We start from the raw sequence: 25,300 nt of genomic DNA, 5'->3' as shown, positions 1-25,300 counted from the left end.
TTTACAGTTTCTTTTCTCGGGCAATGCAGGGAAATAAGGTGCATTATCTGCTGCCTAAAAGGGACCTGGATTGCAGAATCACAAGGGGAAGAGGCAGGGTGAGTCAAGAGATAATGCTAACATTAAAAGATAAAATGGATTAACATCTCCCCGCACGCAGAAAGCTGCGTGGGTGGAGCAAGAGGTTGCAATAGCAGTTTAAAAGGGGATGAGACAGCTGGGCATCCTCGTATTTTTCTGTTAAAAAAAGAAATCCATCCCAAAAGCTGAGCTTAGCTGACGCTATCCTCCAAAGTCCACATCAGTCAGCCAGGCCGGCTGTCCGCAGTCAGGAGGTGTAAGGACAGCCTGACTAACAGACCCTCCTGGCTGACCTACACAGGGCTATAACGCAGCTGATTTTCACCTGCAGGCTCCAGCAAGACATTGCAAAAGTGATCCATGGGAAATAGCTCACAATCATATATTTCCATTTCTAGTTCAGCCTGGGATTTCAGCTTTAACGACTCTTGAGACAAACGAGGCCACGCACTGCTTGCCCAAGGCAACTATTCCAGCATGTCCGTAGGGTGACACGAACTGTGGTGGAGGGCCTGTTTAGGATGTGATTAAAGAGGTAATTCTCCCTCCCTGTGCAGATGAGATCTAAGCGTGGCTTAAGTAAATTACTGAATGGCTTGTTATAGCCCTGGCTGCGTTCCCTTGCTGTGCGGGGCCTGTTTTTTTACATCCAATTTGCTTTGAAGCCCAGAGTGTCACAACAGCATCCCGACACCTGCATCTCTGTGCTTGCCTGACACCCCTTCTCTGGAAGATGGGACCCCGGGGACCCACTGCGGATGGCTCTGAGGCACAGGCTAAGCCCCGTCAGTTTTCCTAATAGTTTCTGATGTTCATTCCCTGAAAGCTCCCCCCTCCTGACAGTGCTGGTCCATGGTTTGATCTTCAGGGACTAGCTGACTGAAAGCCAGAAACACTTTGCTCTCAGCTAAAGGATTTTTAACAGAAGCACACTTTATTCACAGCGTGGCACAGATGAATGTACAGACCTCAGGGAGGGTAACAACACCAAAAGCCCTCTTGTTTCTACCCCTGGTCTTCTACACCCTCAAGTTCTGTGTCCTGGAGAGGACCTCAACCCCTCCAGCTCCCTGCTCCCCCACATCACAGACCGAGCTCTGGGCTTTGGTTTGTCATTTGTATGAGCCATTTTTCTGTGGACTTTAAAATCAGTTCTAGCACCTTGTGGTCTTTCACCCCATCTCTTGGCATTTTTCCATTCACGCCCCAGGAGGACTGGCCCGAGGGGCTCAGCTCGTAGCCTCCGTCGTCCTGCCCCGCGCAACCGTTCAATCTAGTAACGGCCCCACTTCAGCTTCACTGACATTGCCCGGTTCTTGCCATAAAATGGAAGTGTAATCCTCTCTGAAGGCTGTGGCGTATGCAAGGACTCGAAAGAGGAACGGGACCCGTACCAGTGAAACAGCCCCGCGCCGCCACACCATCGGAACAAAGAACACGCTACAGCGTGGCCTTACAACGGCGGCCCTTCGCACAGGCCGTTTTGGAGTGCCAAAACCCCACGACGCTGCCAGGGCACCTCACATGCCCAAGAGAGAGAGGCAGAAACTTCGCTTGCTTGTCATTAAAACAGCTCCTCGGCAGGCGGAGAGGCGGCATTTGCGATGCCAAAGCTCCGCGGGAGCCGCCGCCAGCACCGCCAGCCTGCCGTGCCCTGCTCCGGGGGAGAGGGGGAGCCCAGCCAGCCTCACCCCCGCCGCGAACGGGCGTGCACCGGCCGCAGCCGCCCGGTTGCCGAGGGATGCCGGGGCGCGGTGCTCGGGCCCTGTGGCCGCCCGGGGACGGAACGCTCCGCCCGCGGCCGCGCGTTCCGGGGGAAGGAGCCGCGCGCGGGACACCGGCGCCGCCATCATGGCGGCCTGAGGCGCGGCGGGCACGGCGCCGGGAGCCGCAGGGCGGGAGGCCAGGCGGGGAGGCCGTGAAGCTGAGAGGTAACGCCGGGGGAAGGGAGGAGCCGCCAGCTCGCCCTTCCGCGCACCGACCCTTCCCCGCTCCTCGGCCGCGTCCCGGCGCTGCTCGGGCGTGCGGCTCGCCGAGCCCTGAGAGGCGAGCGGGGACCGGGGTGGGCGGTGAGGGGCGAGAGAGAGGGCCCCGCGGCGGGACCTCGGGTAAATCACCCCCTGCGGCGGGGCCCTCGGGCCCCGCCGGGGGTCTGTGGGGACGGGAGGGTCGCGGGGCCTGGCTGCCTCCCTCCTGTGGGGTCTGCGTGAAGCTTCCCGCCCTGAAACCCCTTCAGGTACCTTAGAAAGGCTGCAGCAAGGCGTGACTGAGGGGAGAAACCCGGTTTATCCCCGTGTGTGGGTGGTTGTAGCCTTTGGGCAAGCTTCGTTGAAGTGTCTCGCGTTTGTATTTCAGTAGCTTCTCGCCAGGATAAGTCGGTTGGGGAAAGAGCAGCGAGGTAGTGCCGGTGAACACGGTTGTGCGGACCGGTTGCAATAGCAACGCAGTTGTCTGATCGTTAACTTGGAAAGGGGCAAAGAACTGGCATTCTTTTCCTAGCAGGGCATGGATAAAGTCAACTAGTCTTTTGTAACCTCATACACCAGCATGTGTTTTGATTACCTGTCAGGGAGGACAATAACTCGGGAACCGTGAAATCTGGATTTCATTCCCAGCTCAGTCACTTCATGCGCTCTCTTGAGAAAATTGTCAGTCCTCTGTGTCTGTTCCTTATGTGTGAGCTGGGAGATCAGTACTGATGTACCCTCAGGTGTATTAGGAAGCCACAGTGAGTCTTAGTGTATTGCAGGGATTTCTCGGTCCAAACTGAGGTACTCTTCAGTCAGGCTGCACATGTGCCTTTGATGAGAAGAATCTCATAGAGACTTTACACTGAGAACCGAAAAATCTTTGTGTGGAGAGTGCAAAAGATTGCCTGCTCAGGTTGGGACTGTTTGTACCTGCAGGTGTAATGGAATAGACTAACATGTATTTTTAGAAGTTGACTAATACAGGAAGCTGGCTGCGTTGCCTTCGCAAGTCTTGATTTGGTTAGGCATGGTAAAACAGTGCAAACACCTGTGTGACTATACTACCCCCACAAGGGCAGATGTTGTCCCAGTGGTCACACAGAATGAGACAGGTTCTCTGGTGTTTGGTTTTCTTCACCAGAGTAAAGGTTACATGCTATACTTGATAATTATCCCATACAAATATAACACAAAAAAACCCTTATCTGCTAAATTCTTTGGCGTCTGAATAATATGCTTCGGAAATTTTTTCTTAGTTGTTTGTAAACAAACAACTTGTTTTGTTGAATTTGTTAATAAACAGTGTTTTGCATTTCAAAAGCAACATGTGGGTGCTGGGAGACAACATGCACACCAGAAATGTCAGGCAACAGCTAAAGACAAAGAACCTCTCTTTACAGGGACTGAAATAGAGCCTTTGTAGAAAGGGTATTTTTATCACTTAAGCTTTCCAGTTAACCCAGAACACTTTAACTGTACAATGTAGACTGGTAAGCTACTTAGAGGCCACAGTTCTTTTTGCCTTTTAGGATCAGAAACCAACAGGAATTATATATGTATGCTTTGTCTATAGCTGATGTCAAAGGAAAAGGTACGATGTATGGGCCTGCAAGGTGGATCAGCTCTTCACAGAGAATTAAGTTAGTTGCTGGTTTGAAGCTGTGTGATGAGGAAGGAGGAAGTCTTAGCTGGCCTCTAATAGATGTAATAATAAACACCTTTGCAATTGGCATTATTTGGCAGCATCAGTAGAAGGAATAGTCTGAAAATGACATGGAATCTAAGCTCCTTTCCTACTAGTAGGAGTAGATCCTTTTAGGGAATTGACCAGACAGTCTGCAGAAATTTTGCTCAGATACTGTGTGAATCATTATTGCTCCCCAGGTAAATCAGCAGTTGAACCTGCTGGGTTCCTGGCCTGCCCTCTGAATGCTGAAGAAAAACCTGCCTCTGCTGACACCAAAACGTTACTATGCTGAGCATACCTTCTCATCCACTGCCAGACAGAATTCAGCAGAGAAAGGATGTATTAATATCATGTTCTTTTATTGACAGATTGAAAACCTAGAATGGCAGGAGAGCAGAAACCGTCCTGCAATCTTCTAGAGCAGTTTATTTTACTAGCCAAAGGTACAAGTGGCTCAGCTCTGACTGCTCTTATAAATCAAGTGCTGGAGGCTCCTGGGGTTTACGTCTTTGGAGAACTATTGGAGTTAACAAATGTGCGAGAGGTAAGAGATGAGTTTCTATCCTAATACCCCTTTTGCACTCCCGGTATAAGGAATCCCTAGAAGTTTCCACAGACAGCTTGTGCATGAAATTTCTGTGCTAGGAAGGGCCTGGTGCAACTTATCCTGGCTCTGAGATGTTTGTGTATGAGAGATTGACGTTGCTTTTGCCTCTATATATTAGATGTTAAAAAATACCTATATAAAGCTTTGCTACCTTAATGCAATTGCTAATACAGCAAAAACCTGGCAGCAGCACAGTAACAATTTTAAGAAGGCACCTAGCCAGCCAACAACGAAAAAAATCCCTTTCTACTGCTTCGATGTCCTGGAAAGCATAACTTCAATGCTCTCCAAAAGCCTTCATGAACAGGCGTCTAGTGTATCAGGCCTGGGTGGTAACCAAATCCAAACCATTTCAAACCAAGGTGGAAAGTGAGTTCCAGAGCTTTTACTGAGAATGCCTCGCCAGCACCCCCCTTTACTACAATGAGGGAATCTAGGTTGAGTGTCTCTGCAGCTGGGGTAGTGTGGCTTACAGCAAGTCTTGCTTTCCAAACAGGCTCTTAGATATGCCGAAAAATGCCTCTATGGTTATTCAGCATCAACTTGCAAGTACTGTTTTTTTTCCTGGATCTGTGTGCAGCAAATGGTATTAAAAAAAAACCCCAACACTCAATAAAAATCACCGCTTGGTGCTGCACTTATTCCAGTGAAGTGTTTGCATGTGAGAGGCGTGCTATTACTTTCAAATACACTCCACTTAAAATATTCTAGCTTGCTTTGCTTTGAAGTTTTTGTGCCTCTGCAGGTAAGCTGTCTCAGTTTTCCCAGTAATGGCAAGGATGCTTAACCAACCAACACCATTGCCTGCTTCCTTGTCACTTGATGAGAAGAGCTGGCCCTGTAGGATGTCAGCTGAAATTAAGAGTTGCCTTTTTCTTTTACCTCCTAAGGTACCGCACAAAGCAGTCGACAGTCCAAACTGTAGTTAAGTTCTGGTGCATAGAAATGGCTGGATCATCTTGACTCTAAAACTGCTGAAATTTGCTGCTGCTCAAGAGGCCTCGCAAAGGGTTCAGCTCTTTAAGATTGGGACATAATTGCTCTTCTGGGTACTGCTTGCCCTATGTAGACTTAAAACATTCTCTGGAGAAGTTGCCTACCGGGGTTGTGTTGGCTGTTACAGTGTTACATGGAATTTCTTTTGTTTTCTTCCTATCCAGCTTGCTGAAGGGTCTAATGCTGCTTATTTCCAGTTGCTGAACCTGTTTGCATATGGAACATACCCAGACTATGTCGGTAAGAGACTGCCGCCTGTTTGCAGAGTACAAGACTGCTTTGCCTTTTAGAATTGTCAGAGGAGTTCTTTGCTTTTTGTGGTACCTGGTGTAGTGTGGCTGGGTGAAAGTGTCCAAGAACAGAATTTGCCTGGGAGGAGAATTGTTCATAGGGGTTCTCTGGGTCATATGTGCTTTTTAATTGCTGAAATGTGGAGGAAGGGCTAGAGACTATGGTGTTTTACTGGTTTGGATTGGACTGCAGCACTGGATTGAATTGGTCTGTAGCAGGGTTCATTGATGTTCACAGGCCACTTACCTCTGCAGAGTGCAATTTCAGTCATCTGTTTTGAAATTTAGATGACACCAGTTATGAAAGCTGCAGAAAACTTAGACAAAATTGTTCTGCGTTATTTATAAAAACCTATATAGTTTATGGGATAACCTTTTATTTTGTGATGGCATTGCTGAAACAAAATGAAGCATTTCTTAGCTAGAATACAAATCGAAATAATGACTTTTATACAGCTTCAGAAGAACTATGTGTGAATCATCTTACTATCTGTTGAGGTGTGCTTTTATCTCTGGTGCTTATGCTTTCATTCTGCTACAATTGAATACTTCATTTGTGAGTAGCAGCCTAATCCAAACCATTACAGAGTGTAACAAATAATTCTGTCATACTGCTGGCTATCACTGTGGTGGATAAGCTATCTAGTTCCTGTAAGGAGAAATGGCATCTGTAAGTGCAAGGACTGGAAATTCCAGTGGCTGTGGAACAACATGAGCCTCATGAATTCTGTGACTGATTAGAGCATGTTTGCTGTGCATGAGTCTTGCGTCCCAGCATGTGACAATGCAGTTTGTTCTTCCTTTTCTAGTGAAGAAAGAGAAAGGAGGAAAAGTAGTCAAAATGTAGAGCATTGAGGTGGGATGGATGGGAGAACTCGAGTGGCCCTGAAACACTAATTTCCATTAAAGCAGATATTTTAAAGAGTTTCTTTGCTTTGGAAAGCTGCCAGTTTCCTTTCTGTTTTTAAATATTCATGAGGCACATGGATGACAGTGAGGCCATCTAGATTAATAATTTCTCCTCTCTTCCTCAGCCTGGTACTTTACACTTTCAACCCTAAATTCTGCAGCTCTTCAGAGAAATAAAACGTTTACTGTATTTACAGCCAGATGAGCAAAGGGGCAAGATTTTATTCTGTCAGCTCGTTAATGAAATAAAAATGACTTGGTGGTAGAAACAAAGCATTGACCAACTGTTGTGGTAGGACATCACTTGTGTAAATGTGAAGTATGTTCTAATTCCAAAACTAGAATTACTAAAGAAGCAGAGAAGAATGGAATTGCCAACTTGTTTTTTAACTTTTCCCCTCTGTCCCTGGGTGTGCTAATCTGTCATCATCAGCAGCTCTCTCTGCTCACCAGCACCCACAGTAGCTGGAGGAATTCAGCCTTTCAGGGTTTAGTGTAGTATAACTAGCCTGAAGTTCTGCAGCCTGGATTACATAATTCTTGAAGGAAAGTCCTGTATCTTGTCTTTTTAACATTAACAGCAAACAAAGATAACCTGCCTGAATTAACAGTGACTCAGAAGAACAAGCTGAAACACTTGACAATTGTAAGCCTGGCTTCCAGAATGAAGGTAAAGTACACTGTGTATGATAGCAGTTGTCTTCTTGTTTCGTTTTGGTTTTGAAAATGGCATCAATTCCACAGCATTGAAGTTGTATAGGACTGCATGAGTACTCATGAAAAATCCTGCAACTAGGAAAGTACCTGTAATGTACAGTGTCCTCTCATGGGGCATTTGGGACATTAACTTAATGGACTTCCATGGATGAGATGTGGGGGTGTCTGAACTGCCATGCAAATTGGTCAGGAAGGCCTGGGAAACTTTGTATGGCTTCTTTCACTGCTGGAAATGTAGAATCATTCTTAAAAACACTGACTTTTTGTTCAGAGAAAACTAAGCAATACTCTTAATTTCTTCTACAATCCCATTACCTTTTTTTCCTCCAGAACATGCTATGCCAAAGCTTCAGGAATTACCAAGGTTGTGTCAAAATATTATGTAGCCTAGTAGCAGGCGTTTGTTCTGCCACAATCAGTTACTGCTGTATTTGCAGGTTAAAGTGTAGGATACAATAAACATTTGTGTCTTGACCTTCTGAGACTTAGCTGTTCATTTTGGCTCTAGGACTGTTAACTTATTCTTGGACTTGCTGTTTTTAGTGCATTCCCTATTCTGTGTTGCTGAAGGACCTGGATATGAGGAATCTGAGGGAGTTGGAAGATCTGATTATTGAAGCAGTTTATACAGATATTATCCAGGGGAAGTTGGATCAACGAAACCAGGTGCTAGAGGTGGATTTTTGTATTGGCAGAGACATTCAGAAGAAGGACATCAGTAACATTGTCAAAACGCTCCAGGAATGGTAAGTCAGTCTCTCCACCTTCCTTGTACATAGCTTGTCCTATTTTTTTCTTATACCTCAAAGTTTCAAGTGCTGGATCAATTTCACCATGTTCCATTAATCAGGAGTCTTATGTTGTAAGTAGGCACTTGGAGGAGGAGTCTATTGGGCAAATTTTCCAAGATCCCATCTAGGGTTCAATTTGTGTTACATATCAAGCCAAACTATACTAGGTCTTGAGATTCTGCTCTCACTGTATGTAGTTTTTACATGGCAGAACCCTAGCAGGGAGTCAAGGCCTTTATAAACAGACGTGCCAAACTGGACTCATGGTCTTATGGAGGGAGCCACTCCCCTTTCTGCTGTTATACTTGATAAAGGAAACAGAACTGTCCGTTACTTTTCAGCCTTTTTCACTGTGATGAGAACTGCATGGGCTAATTCTAGAGAACCACAGTTCTTTGGAGGGGATGTTTCTTCAAGTTTGAAGTTTCAGATGCCTTTGTTTGCCTTTTCTTTGTTCCTGCAAATGCAGGCTGCACGCAACCGTGTTGGGACTGTGGTACTATCTTTTTGTACCTTTGCCAGGAAGCTGCTTCTCATCTTTTTGTGGGATTCCCTTCTCACCCAAATTCCCCTGTAGACTGTGGAGCTGTGGCAGGTTCTGAGCTGACTGGGAAGTGCTTCCTAGTTGCTGTGGTAATGAGTGCATGAAAAGTAATTAAACTGCTGGGAAAATATGCTGTCCTGAGGTGGGGGCAGGTTTTTTGCTTCTCTACTCCAATTCCCTCAATCCCCTCACAGCGGGAGGGCTCTGGCAGCTTCCAGGGCCTTACAGCATTGTTTGGAAGGTTAACAGTGAACCCACTGCCAATTTCTTTTCTGTCCTCTCCAGTTACGAGTTCTGTGTTGGAGGAGTGCTCTTGTCTTTTGAACACTTAACAGGCAGGGGGATTCTCTCAATCTGACTTTTTTGTTTAATTTTAAAATTTTACTTGCTTTTGAAAAATGCATTGTGTCCCTGTTTAAGCAGTAATTCTGATTGAAAAGGAAGTTGAAAGTGCATTGAACCTGCACTTAGTTTTTGATGGGCAGGTAAGAGTAACATGGACTAGCTGAAGAATGCTGCGAAATACCTTGAGTAAACAGCAAAGCTTTTTCTTGCCAGCTTTTTGGAACTCTAATCTTTAAGCAGGAAGTATAAATTTAATAATCTCCTAAACTTTTAGGTGATCATGACTTTTCAGATTGCCAGATTGAGCTGCTCCAGAGAGGACTCGTAAACACTGACATTGTTTGTATCTTGCAGGTGCGATGGTTGTGAAGCAGTTCTTTTAGGAATTGAGCAGCAAGTACTTAGAGCCAACCAATACAAAGAGAACCATCACCGAACTCAACAGCAGGTAGAGATGGAGGTGGGTACAGAGTCACTTCATACTGGTCTATTCTTTTTGATAAATGTTTGTTTACTGAAGAAAATAAGCTGGTAACACCTGGTTAATGGTCATGGCTTCTCTGAATTAGGCTAGCAATCATGCAAATCAGATGTGGTAGTTTGGGGTAGGAAGAAAACACATCTGCTTCTGTTTGCTAGTAACACCACAAACATCAAACTTGCCCACTCTGAGCAGGTTGGTACTTTTCTTTATAAATTTTTATAAATTTAGGCTAGGTGGCTGCACTAGCTGTGGTTTCCGGAATTGATTTGTTAGGAAAAGTGTGCTTTTAACGCAGAGCTTTGATGCAATTCTGTTCCTTTTGTACAAGGCAGGAGGGAAAAAACAGTTCTTTTTGTTTTAAACCTGAAAGTGTAATTAACAAAATCTCTCGAGTCTCATTGCTTTTGCAAAAAGTGCTCTCAACAGCTTCCTTTGGGATCTTTCTCTTGGGGTCAAGTTGAGCACCCAGACAGGGCTTTGACATGCTGTCTTCAACAGCATGACCTGGGAGCGCTCCTGCCTCTGCTCCATATGCAGCTAGGCAGTAGATGGCAGCACGGGCACATGATTTTAGCCCCTGCTGATGTGTATTTACTTGTGAGAACAAATCTTGGCTAATACAGCTGTAAAGGTGAAAATGGTCCTCCCGAGACACTTGCTCAGGGTTTATTTCTTGCAGAGTGCTGCATCCCTGCAGGTTTATGTTTGCCTTCTGAAGCAGCATATGCTTGGCGGCTTGATTGGCATCCGTAGTGCATTTGGTTTGCCAGATGCCTTTGCCCTGGGTTGGCACACCTGACTCCTAAACTTGTTTTGGCCTGTGTTTTTTTGTTTTGGTTTTTTTTTAAGGTTTGCTCATTGTATTTCTGGTGAGCCCTACAGGGTTCCAGGGGACAGAGTGTGGTGCCTGGTGCTGTATCTTTCCTTTTCAGCTAGAGTAGTAGAAGCTTTACTGCTGCCTCGCACAAAACCAATTTCTGTTCCTGCTTCTAGCAAATATCCGTGGCTCAGACAGCCAGCTAGGCCAAATGGCATTCTCCCTTTTCAAGTGCTGTCCTAAGTGTAAGTTTGTTTTTTTCACAATCTCCTTTGTCCTTCCTGCTTCTGGCCAACGTAATGGTAGAATGGCTGCCCTCTGCACCAAGGCAGCAGTATGTCCCTGCAGCCAGCCAGAAAGGTGGTACAATATTGTGCTTTTGTCTCTTAGGAAAAAAAAAAAACAAACAAAACAGTGATCTCTAGTTATTCCATATTGGACCCAGACTGGAAATATTAGCAACTCCTGGCTCTAACTGAGGATGAAACATTACCTTTAATAAACTCAAGTACAGAGCATGTTTCTGGTGGGAGAGTTTATTTCATAATCTCCACTCTATACTCCAGGGTTTTTTCAATGTGTTTATGGACAGAGTTTCTGCTGCGAGGGGAGGAAGAAGCAGGTGCTGATTCACTGTCTCTTCTTGGCCAGGTCACAAACATAAAGAAAACATTAAAAGCTACAGCCTCGTCGTCGGCACAGGAGATGGAACAGCAGCTGGTAGAGCGAGAGTGCCCTCCACACACAGAACAAAGGCAGCCCACAAAGAAGATGTCCAAAGTCAAAGGGCTGGTCTCCAGCCGTCACTAGAACATACCATCTAAATGTCATTCAGCTAGGAATGACAACAGGAGGAGCAAAAAAGGGCCTGTGTCTCCTTTTTCAGTGGGTTCTGGGCCAGTCACTTCCAGGCTGGCAAATAAAAGCCCTGTTTGATTACAGCTCCCAGTTAGCAGCACCTGGCTAAGTTACACTGTGCAGCCTCTATTAATTTCCAGGGTGTCCCTGTTCTGGCCCTGTAAAGAGGGACTTCTAAAGAGAGGGACTAATGAAAAGGGGCAGGAAATAAAAAAATAAAAAATCTGTGAACAGTTTTGCTCCCTCCCAGCCAGTCTCATTGCTGCTTAACCTTGAGGAAGCTGCTCTACTATGCTGTACTAAATCAGATCCTGGGAGAACTTCTGTAGCAAGTGTCTGAATCCCAGGGTTGAAGTGTGGCTACCAAAGCCAGGCTGGGAGTGAGGAAGCCATCAACACAGATCTTTTCATTCCCAAAGGGACCGCAGAAAGGTTTCTAGGCCAGGAACTGCTTTACAAGGAAGTCTTCAGCCTTTCCACTACCCCTGTCTATTTTAAACTGGGGTGAAATTCACACTACCTCGCCCTGTGAAGATGAGATCCAGTGCTGGGCTGTTTACTTAACTGTTTGTTTACTGCCCTTACTAAGCCCTTTAATCTCTCACAGATTTAAAGCACTGTTCTGCATCTCTGAGGCATCAATACTATAAGGAGGAAGCAGGCTACTCTTTCAAGCCTTCCTTCTTGCAGGTGGTTAGGGGCATACTAGAAACTGTGTTCCTTCTGAATGTGATGTGACCTCCCAGAGCTGCTTGTGAGTTGTTTCCCCTATTGATACCTTCAAAGGGTAATGCATTTGCTCTTCCTTGGATGCTAGCGACAGTGGTCTGCATGGGAGAAGAGCCCGTTTAGCATTGTGGCAGGCTAGTGGCCCAGGACCCACTGGCAGGGGTCGCAGCAGCATCCCCTTGCTGAAGCAATGGACTTGACTAGGCTTTCTGAATTTTGAACACTTTCAGGTTGTATTTTCCTCCCTTTTTTTGTACGTTGTTGTGATTCTAAAGCATTTCAGCCTTTGTTTTGTGTTTTTTATTTGTTACAGACTAACTTCAGGTGATTTGCACCTAGTTTGGCAAGGTGTGGGGTTTTTTTTTTAGGGGGGAGGATGGGGTTGGCATTGAAACAGCAATTGACAAAAAAGCACATTTTAGAAAAAAATTAAAAATGCTGATTTAATGTCAGAGTGTGGAGTCTTGGCTTTGAGGCTGCTTTAGACTCGTAGTCCAACAGCACTTGTTCACTTGAGCATTTACTTGGTTCTTGATGTTATGGTATCAGAAGGTCTGACTAATCTCCCTGATGCAGTCGGGAGGCAGGGAAGTGCTCTTCCCATTTTGTCAGTAGTTTGTCCAAATTTGTGCAGAAGGATCTGTGGCAAAGCCAGTAGCTGAGCCCAATGTCCTGAGCCTGAACACCTTTGATGCCTGATTGTGGAAGGTTTGTAGTTGTGCTCTGACTTAGGCCAATCGATTCCTTCCTCTAGGTCTAGCAGAGCACTGCTTTGTAGTTCAGCCCCTGCATTTCACTTCACTCCATGCTGTAAAGAGAAGGGCTTTCCATGAGCAGGCAGGAGAGCTGTTTAAGCAAAGGCCTGTGACAATGCTCCAGTCCTGCAGCCAGCTGTCACCTGCACTTGCTTGTGCAATGCACGTGCCTTCCTCTTATTGCTACCACAATTCTTTGCCATCTGTGTGTTTTTAGTCCTCAGTCACAGGACTTGTACACTTGTGAAAGTAAATTCCTCTCCTTTTCTTCTGCAGTGCAGGCACACCAGCTTCTAATCTTGGGAGGTGGATCTAAATACCTCCCATCCAGTTGCCTCTGGGTCAAGTCCCTTGGTTTCTGATTCTCTGCCAACTCTCTCTCCCCCTAGAAATGCTAGCCAAAAAATTCCTAGGGAAGGATGTTAAGTGAATAAACCCAGAGCACGAAGCCTTCCCCTATATCTTAAGGGAACTGTTTCTCAAGCAGTGGCAGTACTAGTTTCTGTACTAGCTTCTCCCAATGTTTAGCTGACAGCTTCTCAGGAGGTGTAGGTCGACTTTTTGTACCCAAGTCTAATAGATCTGTGTGATGGAAATGAACTAAGTCCATTTATGGCTTCCTGCGTGGACAGCTGCAGTGTACTGGTCATCCAGTTCTTCACTAGATTTGACTAGTGAGGAGGGGTTCTGTGGTCCTCACTAGCTGTTTTCTTTCCTTCCCATTTTTAGTATCAGTCCTGCAAAGAGACAGGAGGAATACAAATGCCATTGGAAGTCATTTTAGCTCCTCGGCAAGCTGCAGTCTGCTGGGGAAATAGATGTGAATTTGGCATCCTTGGTGTTTATTCCCTGCCAGTTACAGGAGTCACATTAGTTTGCTGAAGCTTCTTTAGTGTTGGAAGTTTCTGAGTTTGTTCTTACGTTTTTGCTGTTCTCAAAGCCTGGCTGGGGGTGAAGATCTTATTTATGCTTCGGTACACATTGCCTTTGATCAGCAAAGAAGCAAGGGAGGAAATAGCACTTTCAATAAAGAGCTGTCCCATGCTTGACAGCGATAGAGGACAGAGAAGGGAATGGGGTATTGGAGGGAACTGAGCTGTTTGCATGTTTGGCTTTCCTGGTGTGCCAGCAATGTGCTTGGTGCCGCAAAAGGAGGGGGGTGTCTTCGCAATGAGCCCAGTCTGAGATGAGTCATTAACAAATGACATGCACAGAGTACCTGGGGGAGGCAAACAGCTCTGCAGCAGCTGGTTAATGAATCTGGCTTGAAGGAAAGAGTTAGAAGCTATTCCAGGAATGAAGCAGAAGGCATAGTTGTTAACAGGGAAGGATGCAGGAGGTGCTATGCTGTTTGAGAAGGACAACAGATAAAGACTGCATTGACTCCCTGTGAGTGCAGGGAGGGCAGGAGCTCGGAGCGGAGTTGTGTGAATTAGGGGCTGGTGGGGGCTAAATTGCAGAAAATTTCAAGTGAGAAGTGCCTGGGGAGCCTAACTGTGCTATGGGGACAAGCGGGAGATGGAAGCAGAGGTGGATTTGATGCAAACTCCCATGTATTGCTTGTGCCTGCTGGAGGCAGCTACCGCTGTTTGTCTGAGCACTGCTGGACACTGCTCCCTGATGTGGGGAGAGCATCCTGCCCTACTTTGTTTTATGGCAGCAATGGGCTGCTCCAGCTGCAGCTCACTTCAAGATTGCAGCAGGACAGAGTTTGAGCTATTGAACTTCTGTTTGCAGCCTCCACCCGGAGGGAGACAAAGTAGATGGAGCTGCCTTCCCCCTGCTCTTCAGGGCTTTATTGTCTAGCTTCGTGTTCTGCAGCTCCACTTGTACTAGTGCTTGTTTAATATGGAATTGAGCACTGAGCTGGAAAATGGAAGAGAGGATCTCAGCTGATTGCAGTGCTGGTAGACTGCCCTAGCCCTAAAGCTGTGCCTCATGCTAACAAATGTCCCTGGCATTCCTGCTGTGACTCAGTTGATACCAGCTAACATCAGGCAATTCTGGAACATGATAAAGCAGTGCTGATGTCAATCTTTTTACAGAAAAAAGTTTTGGCTCAAAATCTATTGTTCTTTTATTTCCCTCCTCACCTCCTTAGATAAGTTGAATGCTAGCTTAGTCTTCTGTCGAGAGCAGGAGGGAAAATCAGTGATGCTGACAGACCCTTTTGTGTTCAGATTTGAGACCCATCCTGCAATCAGTCTTGTGCAGACTTCTGAAATCCCATGGGTGCTTGTGGAGCTGCATGCAGGCTTGCAGGTCTCTCTCCATGGATTGGCTACAGGAGTAGGACCTACAGAGCTGCTCTCCAGGGTGAAGCTGGGGAAAGTGAAGCTTTTGTTCCCATAGAAGAGAGTGGTGGTAAGAGATGGCCATTTTCCCACCAGCACTGCAAAGTGAATTTTGCTGAACAGCTTTCTCTTCCTGGAAGAATGGAAAATTATAAAGAACCCAGTGGGTGTCTTTGTGTTTGCTTGTAGTGTTCTGCTTATCCTATGAAGGGAAAATGCATTGGTCCATGTGTGCAAAAAGGAAGTTGGGCTTACTCATTGCAGGGGAGGCAGAAGGAAGAGTGCCATCAGCTTTGATAACTGTATCAGAATGTAACAAATTGTATGGGTGCACCAGACTTTTCCTAAACTTTCAGTTCTGTACAGGTTTATAGGAGTGCATCTAAGCTGTTTAGAGAGGCCTCCGATTTTTAAAACCACATAAAGCCCACTTCCTGCTGGGGTAAAACAGTCAAAGCTTATGCATTCCTAGGTGTGTTGGTGCTGCTGTTTGGTACTTCAGTATCTGAGACTGTTGCAAACTTTGCAATGGGGAAGAAACAGTGTTGCTCTTTGTTATTCTGAATAATGGGCAAATGGTGAAAGTAAAGAACCTGCCTCACAAGTATAAGGAAGGAGCTAGCCAGATCTCTGACACCTACTCCCATACGAAGTTTTCTGTTGGTTCCCTGCCCTGCCCCACTAAGTCCTTTATAGCATCTGACCTAATGCAAGGGAACCAAAACCTGAATCTGTCTAGTTTATTTTTGTGTTATCTGAGAGAGCGTAACCTAGGGGCATCAGGAAATGTAAATTAAAGTTTAGAGTGATCTCAGTTCCTACTTGTAACCTCAACCTTGTATTTTTATTATGGAATTTTAACCTGACAGTCTGATTGAATTTCTCGGCAGAGTTTTTAGAAATATGTCATTGTTTCACTCTGCTCCATGGCGAAGGTTGGTGTCTCTCAGGGACTGTTGACATTTTGCTGATATTCCATCAAGTTTGGCCCTACCACAGAGCTACCAGAGGTAAGTGATTGAAGCTAGAGAGGTGTACTGTAAAGGAAGTGTTTTTACCCCATAACCTGACTTGCTGTACCCTGCTTCTTAGTGGCACTGTGGTGGTACCTCCATCTCTGATTAGTGAACCAGGCAAAGGACTGGGCAGAGCAGCACTTTGCTCCCTGTCTTCAAATACACAGGCACACATGCTGCTTCTTCCCACAGTGTGTAGACCTCGTGAGATGCTCTGATGTATTTGCTACAGGCTACAAATTGCATGAGTGTGATAGCTGTGACCATGGCTTTTTCTTGTCAAGAAGAAGACAAGATGTCCCTGCTCTAGTGAATGAGCATGCACACTGGAAATTCTAGGTAGTAATACGATGCCATAAGGTCATTTAACAGTCCTGAAATGTGTATTTCCCCACAGAGTGCAAAATAATTTGTGCCAGTAGTCCTTGCTTCAAGTAGTTTCAGTAGAAGATAGGACACCCTTCCACAGCTCCAGGTCTCCTATAGAAAGACTTGTGAATCTCAGTATCATTAGGGCATTTTTCAAATGCTTGTGCACATGTGATACCTCTGTGTTTCCAGAATAGCTGATTCTGGTGGGTGAGTGAAGCCTTGGTCCATCAGAGATTGGCCTTTTTGCCAGTATTTTGAGCTTCTCTGACTGTAGGGTTGTATCTTCATGGGTATGAAGTTTGGCAGTTGTGCTGTCTAGCCCTCCAGACTCTTCCTGAAGATGCTGTTTATCTCACCAGCCCTAATGTTTCACTTGCTGTCTCATGATCACCACAGTCCTAAGGGTGCCTTGCACTGATGCAATAAGTAATGTCTTGGTGTTTCATTGTCACCTTCGCAGCTGTTAGAGAGCACCAGTTCCTACAGGATCACCCGCCAGCTGTGATGCTATTCCTTTTACATCATGACTGTGAGATGACACCTCTCCTTGCTGGCAGACAAGCCAGGTGGGTAGGCATTGCTCCTCAGAGCTGTTCTGCATCTAGGGAGGCGGAGGCTGTTGCCTGGTTTAGCATAATGGAAATCAAGGACAAGGACAGTGTTACAAATAAGGGGCAAAGCACAGAGCTCTCTTCTATTCCAGCTCTGCTACAGCTGCAGAAAGCGACCTTGGGCAAATCAGCTCCTCAGCTGCATTTCCCAGGACAGCCTCTCTCTTGCATGCTGACTTTGTGACAGAGATTTGTAAAGTGCTTTGGTCTCCTGGCTGGGCAGAGGTTCATTGTTAATGGAATTGAAGATGCATGTGTACAGGAGGAGGGGAATCTTAAAGCTTTTTAAGCTTTTCTAGAAGTCATCTTCCTCCTATATACCATACCATTCTTTTCCCTGATGCAAATGAGGTGGTCCACTGTGGGAATATAGGCCTGGAGTATTATGGGTAATATACCAGGTTAATTATGGAGGGGGCAGGAAAAATAGCCTGTGCCGTTTTCAACAATATCAAAGGGATGCTACCTAATGATTTTCCTATTAGCTCTTTTCCCAGCCTGCCAGAGTCACTGCAGAAGTGTCATTTACAAAGGCAGTTTGCAACTCATTACCCTGGATTTTCACTGTAGTTCTGCTCCAGAGAGCGTGGGCTTTTGCTGTGTGCCCCAACCTAATGAATTGCCTGATTCGGTTAGTGCTGCCATCCCTTCTGACAAGGTTAGTTGCTGACTGACAGGAAGGTGCCTGAATTCAATTCCCTTCTTGTTTTCAACTTGCGCTTGTGTCAAGCGCAGGCTCCCTCTGGAAGCTGCCCTGTGATCCCTTCCCTTTGTTTTTCTGCATTCTGAGGGAAGCAGCCCATGCTTATAGAAGTCGTAGAGCAAGTGGCAGGGGCATGTGTGCTGCTGCCCCAGCACTCCCTGCTCAATGCCTGAAGTCCCTTTCCAGCTGGAAAATTCCACTGCTCTCCTGCTCTGGGGCTCTGGGCTTTTCTTTTTCGTTGTTGGTTTGGGATTTGCTGTCACCTGAGCTAGGCTTTGTAACCTTTCAGCAATAAATACCTTGGAAAGGCTGCATTAATGGTACCAGGGAAGAACGTGCAATGTGAGCTGGGGGAACAGAACTGATTTCCCACACATTAAGAGGGCAGCTGTGGCCCTGTTGTGGGGGCTCCAAGGTCTACTCTGGCCTGTTGGGGCTTTGCAAGGCACTTGTACAACAGTGCTGGAGAAAGCTCTTGTTCTTTTTCACTAAAGAGCAGCGTGCTTTGTCAGGCTGGGGGCCTATGGCTCATCTCATGCTAGGAATAGCTCCTGGAGAGGAGAAATCAAGACTGTTCCTATGTCGTGTCACAAGTACTCCCACTTGGAAGCTGAATGTGGCTACTGCTCATTCAGCTGGTAATGCAGAAAACTTGTAGGTCCCATGGGTGCTAGTTTGACCTAAGTGTGGACAGAGGAGCTTGGGACTCCTGCTACCCTCGCTTCCAGGTGTGTGTATACACCTCTGTTAAATGCTGTTCTCTGAGCCTGCTGTTGAGGTGTCAGATGCCACTCCTGTGAGGCTGCAGCTTGCATCCAGGACAGCTCTTGCTGTTCATTTATGCTGTCTCTGGGCTGGGATGTGGCAAGGGAGTTTTCCAGTGCCAGCCCTGGGTCCTTTTACTGGATGTCATGAGGATTTGACCTAGCTGGCCCACAAGGGAGGCAGTGACGTGAGGTCAATTTGTTTATGCTGCACGTGATGCCTCCTCCCCTCTTAATTAGATTCCTGTGGCCCCTCTTTCCTGCTGGCCTTGTTTCCTACTGAGCCCTGTCAGGGAGACCCAATTGTGGCCTTATCAGGTGCTTGCTGTGCTCTAATGAGCTGTTTCCATTTCCCATTCTGGCCTGTCCACCGAACCGAGGATGGTGCTTGTCAGCACTCTGAAAACTGACCTGTACTTGCAATGCCACTCTCTGCCCATCAGATCCACCGGTCTGGCTGTGCCACGTGGATGCTAAGGTTGAGTGGATCTGAAAGTTTTCCCAAGTGCTCTTTCACCCCTGAGTGCTCTTCCACATCAGCTCACACCCCCGCCATGGGCACAATGTTCCTGTCCTGCAGGTGGGAGACCAGCATGCTGAGGGACAGGGTGACTTATCCCTGGTCAGAGCGGAAGCAGCAAAGCAAGGAGCCAAGCTGTTATCCCGTCCCTCTGCACAGGGAGCTCTTGCTCTGATCACTCTCCTTCTGCCAAACTGTGTCCTTTTGCAATGCAGCTTTGTCCTTTTCCTTGGGCTTGCTCTTTTCCAGGAAGCCCAGTGGACAGAAGGAACCCGTGCTGTGGGGCTGCGCTTTTCCCTTTGGACTACGCTGCAGAGGAGAAACGGGAATCCAGACCGTACGCAACCCCAGGCTGTGATCTCTGGGATCTCCCCCAACCTAAACTCAGGTTGTGCCTCACTTTGGTGGTCATATTTTGTGGATTGAATTCCTGAGACTGAGTTCCCTCTGCTCTGTTGAGGAGAGGCTCTCTGTCACCAGGCAGATGGTTTCATTCCAGCTCTGGCTTTGCAGCAAAAAGCCAAAACTGGAAGAGGAATTGGCCCCACCTTGGTCCCAGCCTGGTACTCTGTTGCGGTCACTACTCTGGCTTCATGCTCAAGGACCAGGACCCTGAGGGGGACCTGCATACCATCTTCTTACACCACTGTTCAGACTTGACGTGCAAGGTCTGCACAGTAAGTGATTCCGTATTGTCCCTTAGGTTTGCTGGGTGACAGTGGACAGTCCCCTCTAATGGGCATCTCTTTAGGAGCTCCTGGTACAGCCCCTCCTTCCCTCTAAAGGTGTGCAGAGCTGGTAGGGTGACCTTCATGGGTGTTATATTTGCCTCACAGAGCCCTGACAATGGGTTGTCATTACCTACAGACATCTCTGGAGGGTTCTAGCTGACCTTCAGTCAGGGCTTGAGCTGCCAGCTGCCCGTCCTGCCTGCCTCCCTCCCAGCCCAGCCTCCCAGGGTCTTGATTTTGTTCCCCATAGGCAACGTCTTTCGTCGTCTGTCAGCTGCTGCTCCCCGTCCAGCTGGACTCTGTGGGCACTGCGAGGTGGGTACCTCTCTGTGATGGAGGCTTTGCTCATATGAGGCTAGAAATGTCACATGCGTGCTCCTAACCTGATTGACCTGTTGGGTGTCTGGATGAATCTACTTGTTCTGTAAACTTTAATTTTCTCTAATAGTTGGGGAGAGTCTGGCTGGAGGTTTCTATGGTTTCCTGGTGGTTGCTATGGAAAAGGACCTCTCTGCCTCTAGGTCTTGGTGACTTTCTTTTTGCCCTATCCTAGGCACCGGAGCCCAGCAGAACATAATGCTTGTTGTTTCCCAGCCCACTACAATGGTCAGGGCATAATTTGTGACTCCCGTCACGGCTGGGCTGGGTGCCTGCCACTCTTTTTCCTTTTTCTTTTTTTTTTTTCTTCTTCTAAGGCCTCTTTGAAGAATGAGACCAAAGAGCCTTCATGCAGGAGTTTGTGTGTTTGCCGTGCTTCCCACCCCCTCACTTGCTGTTTCCTTTAGAGCTCCAAGTCATTTTAACGATTTATTTCATGCACTTTACATAGCAAGAAGCTGTAGCAACAGCTGTGTCCGTGAATCCTTACCAGACAGCCCTCAGTATATTTTGGTCTGTCTATGTATTGTCCCAGGCACAGTTAAATAAATCTCTGCTGGAGGAAGGGACTTTACAGCTTAGCGGCAAAGGTTTGGCGAATGGGAATGTCAACAAGATACTTAGTGAGCTGCTGGATTCTAGAGTAACAGCACCTCTGGCATAAAGCTCTGCTTCCGTTAGTGCAGCTGGGGGCCAGATCCAGCGTGGTCTTTTTCTTGCTGTCAGCAGGGACTGTGTCTCCGTACGGTGCCCAGTGATAAAGCTATAGTTACGGGACAAAATTTGGACCCAAACCTGCAGACTGGAAGTGGTTAAAATGCGTCTAGGCCAAATGCTGCTCTTGTTGCACTGCTATCAGTCTGGATCTAGGCTATTGAACATGATGGGCTTATTTCCACTGGTGCTGTTCAGGATCTGGGCATAAATGAGTTGCCCGAGGCCATGTGCTCTCTCAGGGAGCTCAGCTGTGTTCTGCAGAGGCTTGCAGCTGCACGCAGCACCAGGCAGGATTTGGTCTGTCAGAGCATCACAGGATTGGGTGTAAGTTTACTTTTGCATATGGGATCAAAGCTTAAAATATCGGCTGGCCTTTCTCTCGCTCCTGACTTTTCTAAAACATCTGAACAATTTCTTCTTTAACTCTGTTAAAATCAATCAATCTGACATTTAAATTGTATGTGAATTTGATAAATAAAGACAGGTTACAAAATGCCACATGGAATGATTTTTTTTTAAGTTTTTCAACTACTTAGGACAAAAAATGTTACAATGCTTGACTTTTCATTTAGTTACATAAATAATTTTTTTATAAATATCTCTTTATAAACAATATATAAATAGCTTTACAACATAAATACATTTATGCATGACATGAATTTACAAACAGCAACGTTATACAGCTGGCTTCATCAGTCTCTTGGAAAAAGCACTGTCCCTTGTCTTGGTGAGTGTTTGTATATATAATATATATAAGATAGAGAGCACTTTTTTAAAAAATAACAAAACCAAAACAGCTGGTGCCATGACTCCTCGTACCAAAAAGAAAAACACAGCCACATCTTTTGTCCATTCCAGGGGGGGTCTCTGCTTTTCTAGGCGTTGCCTGGGGGATGGCCCTGCCTGGCCACGGTAGGAGAAAATGGACTATGGATTCAAAGCCCTGCGAGGAATGAGAACAAAGTGCCTGTTAGTCCTTGCCATACAACACCCTTACCCGTCCCAAGCTGAAACCCCTGCGAGAATAATCCTAGCATGGGGCCAGGGGATGCTGAAGTCAACAGAAGACCTTTCAGCTTTTTTGCTCAAGCTGAAGCTCACTCTTTGCTTTCTGGCTATTTGGTATTTAGGGGAGAGGCTGAGGGAAGCATGCTGTTCCTCCTGGCCCAGGGTCTAGCAGAGATCTCTTTTTTTTTTTCTGATGAGAATTTAACAAGAGAGGATGGGTGCGAGCTGGCTGCACGGTGTGCGTGCGCTTCTTAGAGCCCTGAGTCGGGTGATTCCTTGGGAGTACTGAGGAACCATTATACGAGGGAGCAGAGGAGCAGCACCCCTCCCTCTGGGCAGGGCCATGGACCAGCGCTGGCGTCCTGTGGGCACCGTTAGGCCCTGCTCTTCCCATTGCTCTGCAGAGCAGCAGGATGCCTGGATCTGGTCCCCTCTGTGCCCAATTGTGTTACTGCAGGGTCAAGGCATGTCCCTGTGGGTGCGGCAGTGCCATGCCATGGGGAGAAGAGCGAGTGGCCTGGGCTGCAGTGGGCAAGCGCTTCCCCGGGTGTGAGTTCATCTGCCTGTGACCTGCTGGCAGGGACCAGGCCAGACCAGTGTCTTGCTGCCTGGCTTCCCCCCCATCACCTTCGGGAAGAGCTGGCAGGGGAGGAGCTGCCGTGTTCCTCCTAAACTGGTCACTGCAGGGAAATGATGCTTCTTGCTCACTGGCCCCTAAGCACAGTGGCTGTGGAGTGCTGTGGGAAGAACTTGTCCCAGCGTCCCATAACTTGCTCAGATGTAAAGTCTGAGTCAGGAAAGTGCTACCCTTGGCTGTCACCACAACTAGGAGACACCTGGGGCACGTGTGTATTGTTTTTCCTTAAATTAAGGGAACTGGAGCATGGCTGAGACAGATGCCTCACTAATCCTCCCATCACAAGCGAGTAGGGGGGGTACCCTGCCCTTCTAACACGCATCCATAGGTCACCTGTGTCTGTCAAGCACAGGGAGCAACTGGGAATGTATGGCTGCACTGGAGCTCCTTCCGCATCCTCCTCGGAGCCTGCGGGTCTAGCTCACGCAGAAAGGGGAATCTAGCCTGAGCTGCTGCGGGAGCACTGAACTACGGCCGGGGTCTCTGACCCTTCTGCAGAGGCAGGCAAGCCGGGCAGCAGGAGGGTTGTTGGAAGGGTGGGAGCGCAACCGAGGCCGACTTCGGGGTCCTCCCCTCTACCCACCAGCAACGCCGGGGTCTGCGGGCGGCTCAGCGGGCTGACTACATGCAACCCTACCCCGCCGGCATCTCGCGTACGGCGGAGCGGCGCATCCTTCCCCGAGCGCCCCGCAGCACCCACCCACCCACCCACGGTCCCGTCCCGTCCCGTCCGTGCGCTCACCGCCAGGGGTCCCTCAGCAGCCGAGGCCGCTCATGGCGCCGATGCGGTCCAGCTTGAGGCCGAAGCAGCCCTTGCCCAGGCCCTTCTTATGGAGGCCCTTGTGGCGGCGGCCCGGCGGGTCCTGCAGCAGCCGCGCCCAGCCCGCCCGCGGCCGCGTCTCGGCCCGCGCCTCCCGCGCCTCCCGTGGGCCCGACCCGCCGCCGCCGCCGCCGCTGCTGCTGCTGCTGCCGCCGCGCTCCTTGTCCCGCTCCTTGTCCCGCTCCTTCTCCCGCTCCGCCGCCGCCTCGGGCGGACCCGCCGCCGCCGCTGCCGTCGAGCCGCGGGAGGCCTGGGATGGGGAGGGGGGGAGAGGGTCAGAGAGCCGCCGCCCCACAGCGCCCCCCGCCGCCCCCCTCAGGATAGACCCCCCGTTAGGGACACTCAGCGGGGTCGGTGTATTCCACCCCCCCCCCCCCGCGATGCACGGCCGGGATTGGGGTCTGTGCGTACGTCGCCCCCCCCCCCCCCCCCCCCGCCACGCCAGTGCAACCCATCACCCCGCGACTGTGCCCAGGGCATCCTCCCCCCTCCTCAAATCCATGCTCCTTGCCCTGGGGTTGGAGCATCCCCCCAGCCCACACCGGAGCGGTGCCTTTCCCCCCGGACCCCCCCCCCCCGCCCCCCGGCACTGTCCCGGTCACTGCGTGCCCATCCCGGCTGGGGTCACCGCACCCCCCCCAAAAAAAAGGGCTGGTGGTGCAGCACCCTCAGCCGTGCTGCTGTCACTGCCCCCCCCCCCCCGATAATCTGAAGGGGCTTGAAAGCTGGCAGGGGACGCAGTGACCATTTGGGGGGGGGTCACTGCGTCCCCTGCCATCTTTCAGGCCACTTCAAGTTATGGGGGCGAGTTCCTGCCCCCAGCCCAGCTCCAGGAGAGTGATACTACTCTGAGCAGCCCTCCCCACATCCCTGCCTTGCAAAGTGTCCCCAGCAGCGGTGGGGAGATCAGGGCTCCCCTTCCCTGCTGCCCCCTCCCCTAATTACTGCTCGCTGGGTCCCCCCACTCCTCCAGTTCTGACCCACAATTACAGGGGGCACAGGCCCCCCGTCTCTCTCCCTGCTCGGGGCTGCTGCCCACCAAGCCCTGGGGAAACTCACCCCCATTCTTCTCCCCGACCCTCCCCGTATCACCCCTTTCTCTGCAGCCTGCACCCCAGTTCCTTACACGGACACCACCAGTCCTGTCCCACCGCTGTCCTGGGGCACCCCTCAGTCCGTGCCCCTGTCTCTGCGCCCAGCCCTCGGGGCAGTGCCACCCAGTGTCGGTGGCCTCCGGCGCATCCCTCCTCCTCAGCATCGCAGGACACCCAGCTCCCTGGGACACCCCCATTTGGGGTGCCCCTTCCCCGGGGGGATGCCCCGGGTGCCCCTGCCTGGCCTGTTTGGGCAGGGCTGCCCGGAGGGCTCTGGCCTCGCACCCTGCCCGCCGTGCACCTGCTGCCCGTCCCACTCCAGGTCTGTTTCCCTTCCCCAGTGCCCGGCACGGAGCGGGGTCCCGGGGTGACACCGGGGAGCAGACTGCCGCCCTCCCCGGCCCCGAATCCCGCAGGATACGGGGCACACGGCGTTCCCCTCCAGCCCCTGGTTTGGGGCTGACATCCCTGGGACACGCACCCTTGGGACAGGCTGGAGAAGAAGCAGGGGGGTCCCCTAGCAACTCAAAAAGCCCATGGGGAAGGAGGACCGCACTTTGCACTGACTCTGCCACCCCAAAGTCACCCCACGTCTCCCCCCTGTGCCGTTAGGACCCTCAGCGGGACGGGGAGAGGAGGGAGAGCCGGGGGGGCAGTTCCAGCCATACCTTCTGTGGGAGCTGAGATGCCGGCTTCGCCTCCAGCCTGACGGAGAGCAGAGCGAGTAAAAGTCCACCAGCCAGCAAGGGTGAGATCTGCATCCTGCGAGGCCGAGCGAGAGTGGGGCCGGGGGGGGGGGGGCAGTGGGAAGCCAAGGGGAGCCCCGGGGAGAGGCTGGGACCGACGGGAGTCAAAGTTCAGAGCGGAGCCCCGAGGTCCCTCCTGCCGCCTGCGAAGTGCCGAGCTAGTGAACTTGGGCTTTCTGCTTCATTCATTTTATAACCCAACCTGCTCGGTGATGTCATCTAAACAACCAGGTCCAACCCGGCCTCCCACTCCACAATAGCAGGAATTTAAAGGGGGGGGGGTGTCCCCTCTTCCCTGGCAGGAACAAA

General features: G+C 49.1%; 2 protein-coding genes across 12 annotated transcripts; one reads left to right on the top strand and one right to left on the bottom strand.

The window, feature by feature from the left end:
* Positions 1-1,922: 1,922 nt before the first annotated feature.
* COPS7B (COP9 signalosome subunit 7B) lies at positions 1,923-21,179 on the top strand. Of its 11 annotated transcripts, none has more exons than XR_012650941.1 (9): positions 1,923-2,012; positions 4,107-4,282; positions 5,506-5,581; positions 7,122-7,210; positions 7,801-8,003; positions 9,292-9,397; positions 10,890-15,884; positions 16,723-16,828; positions 19,110-21,179. XR_012650941.1 is itself a non-coding variant. In XM_075031558.1 (7 exons), exons 2-7 carry the CDS (start codon positions 4,121-4,123, stop codon positions 15,771-15,773), a joined length of 645 nt encoding a protein of 214 aa, XP_074887659.1. In that variant the 5' UTR covers positions 1,923-2,012; positions 4,107-4,120; the 3' UTR covers positions 15,774-21,179. The 11 variants fall into 11 exon arrangements, 3 of the variants coding, with proteins under 3 accessions (XP_074887659.1, XP_074887660.1, XP_074887657.1); XR_012650937.1 differs by having other exon boundaries at positions 17,359-21,179; XR_012650936.1 differs by having other exon boundaries at positions 10,890-14,944; positions 15,765-21,179.
* A 7-nt stretch (positions 21,180-21,186) lies between these two features.
* NPPC (natriuretic peptide C) lies at positions 21,187-25,035 on the bottom strand. Its single transcript, XM_075031560.1, has 3 exons — positions 24,914-25,035; positions 23,074-23,401; positions 21,187-21,629 (listed from the first exon to the last, which is right to left on the bottom strand). Exons 1-2 carry the CDS (start codon positions 25,004-25,006, stop codon positions 23,087-23,089), a joined length of 408 nt encoding a protein of 135 aa, XP_074887661.1. The 5' UTR covers positions 25,007-25,035; the 3' UTR covers positions 21,187-21,629; positions 23,074-23,086.
* Positions 25,036-25,300: the final 265 nt, after the last annotated feature.

The sequence above is a fragment of the Buteo buteo genome, chromosome 7 (assembly GCF_964188355.1).
Source record: "Buteo buteo chromosome 7, bButBut1.hap1.1, whole genome shotgun sequence".
In the NCBI taxonomy this organism is placed as follows: Eukaryota; Metazoa; Chordata; class Aves; order Accipitriformes; family Accipitridae; genus Buteo; species Buteo buteo.
This window is presented reverse-complemented; position numbering and strand designations above follow the sequence as displayed.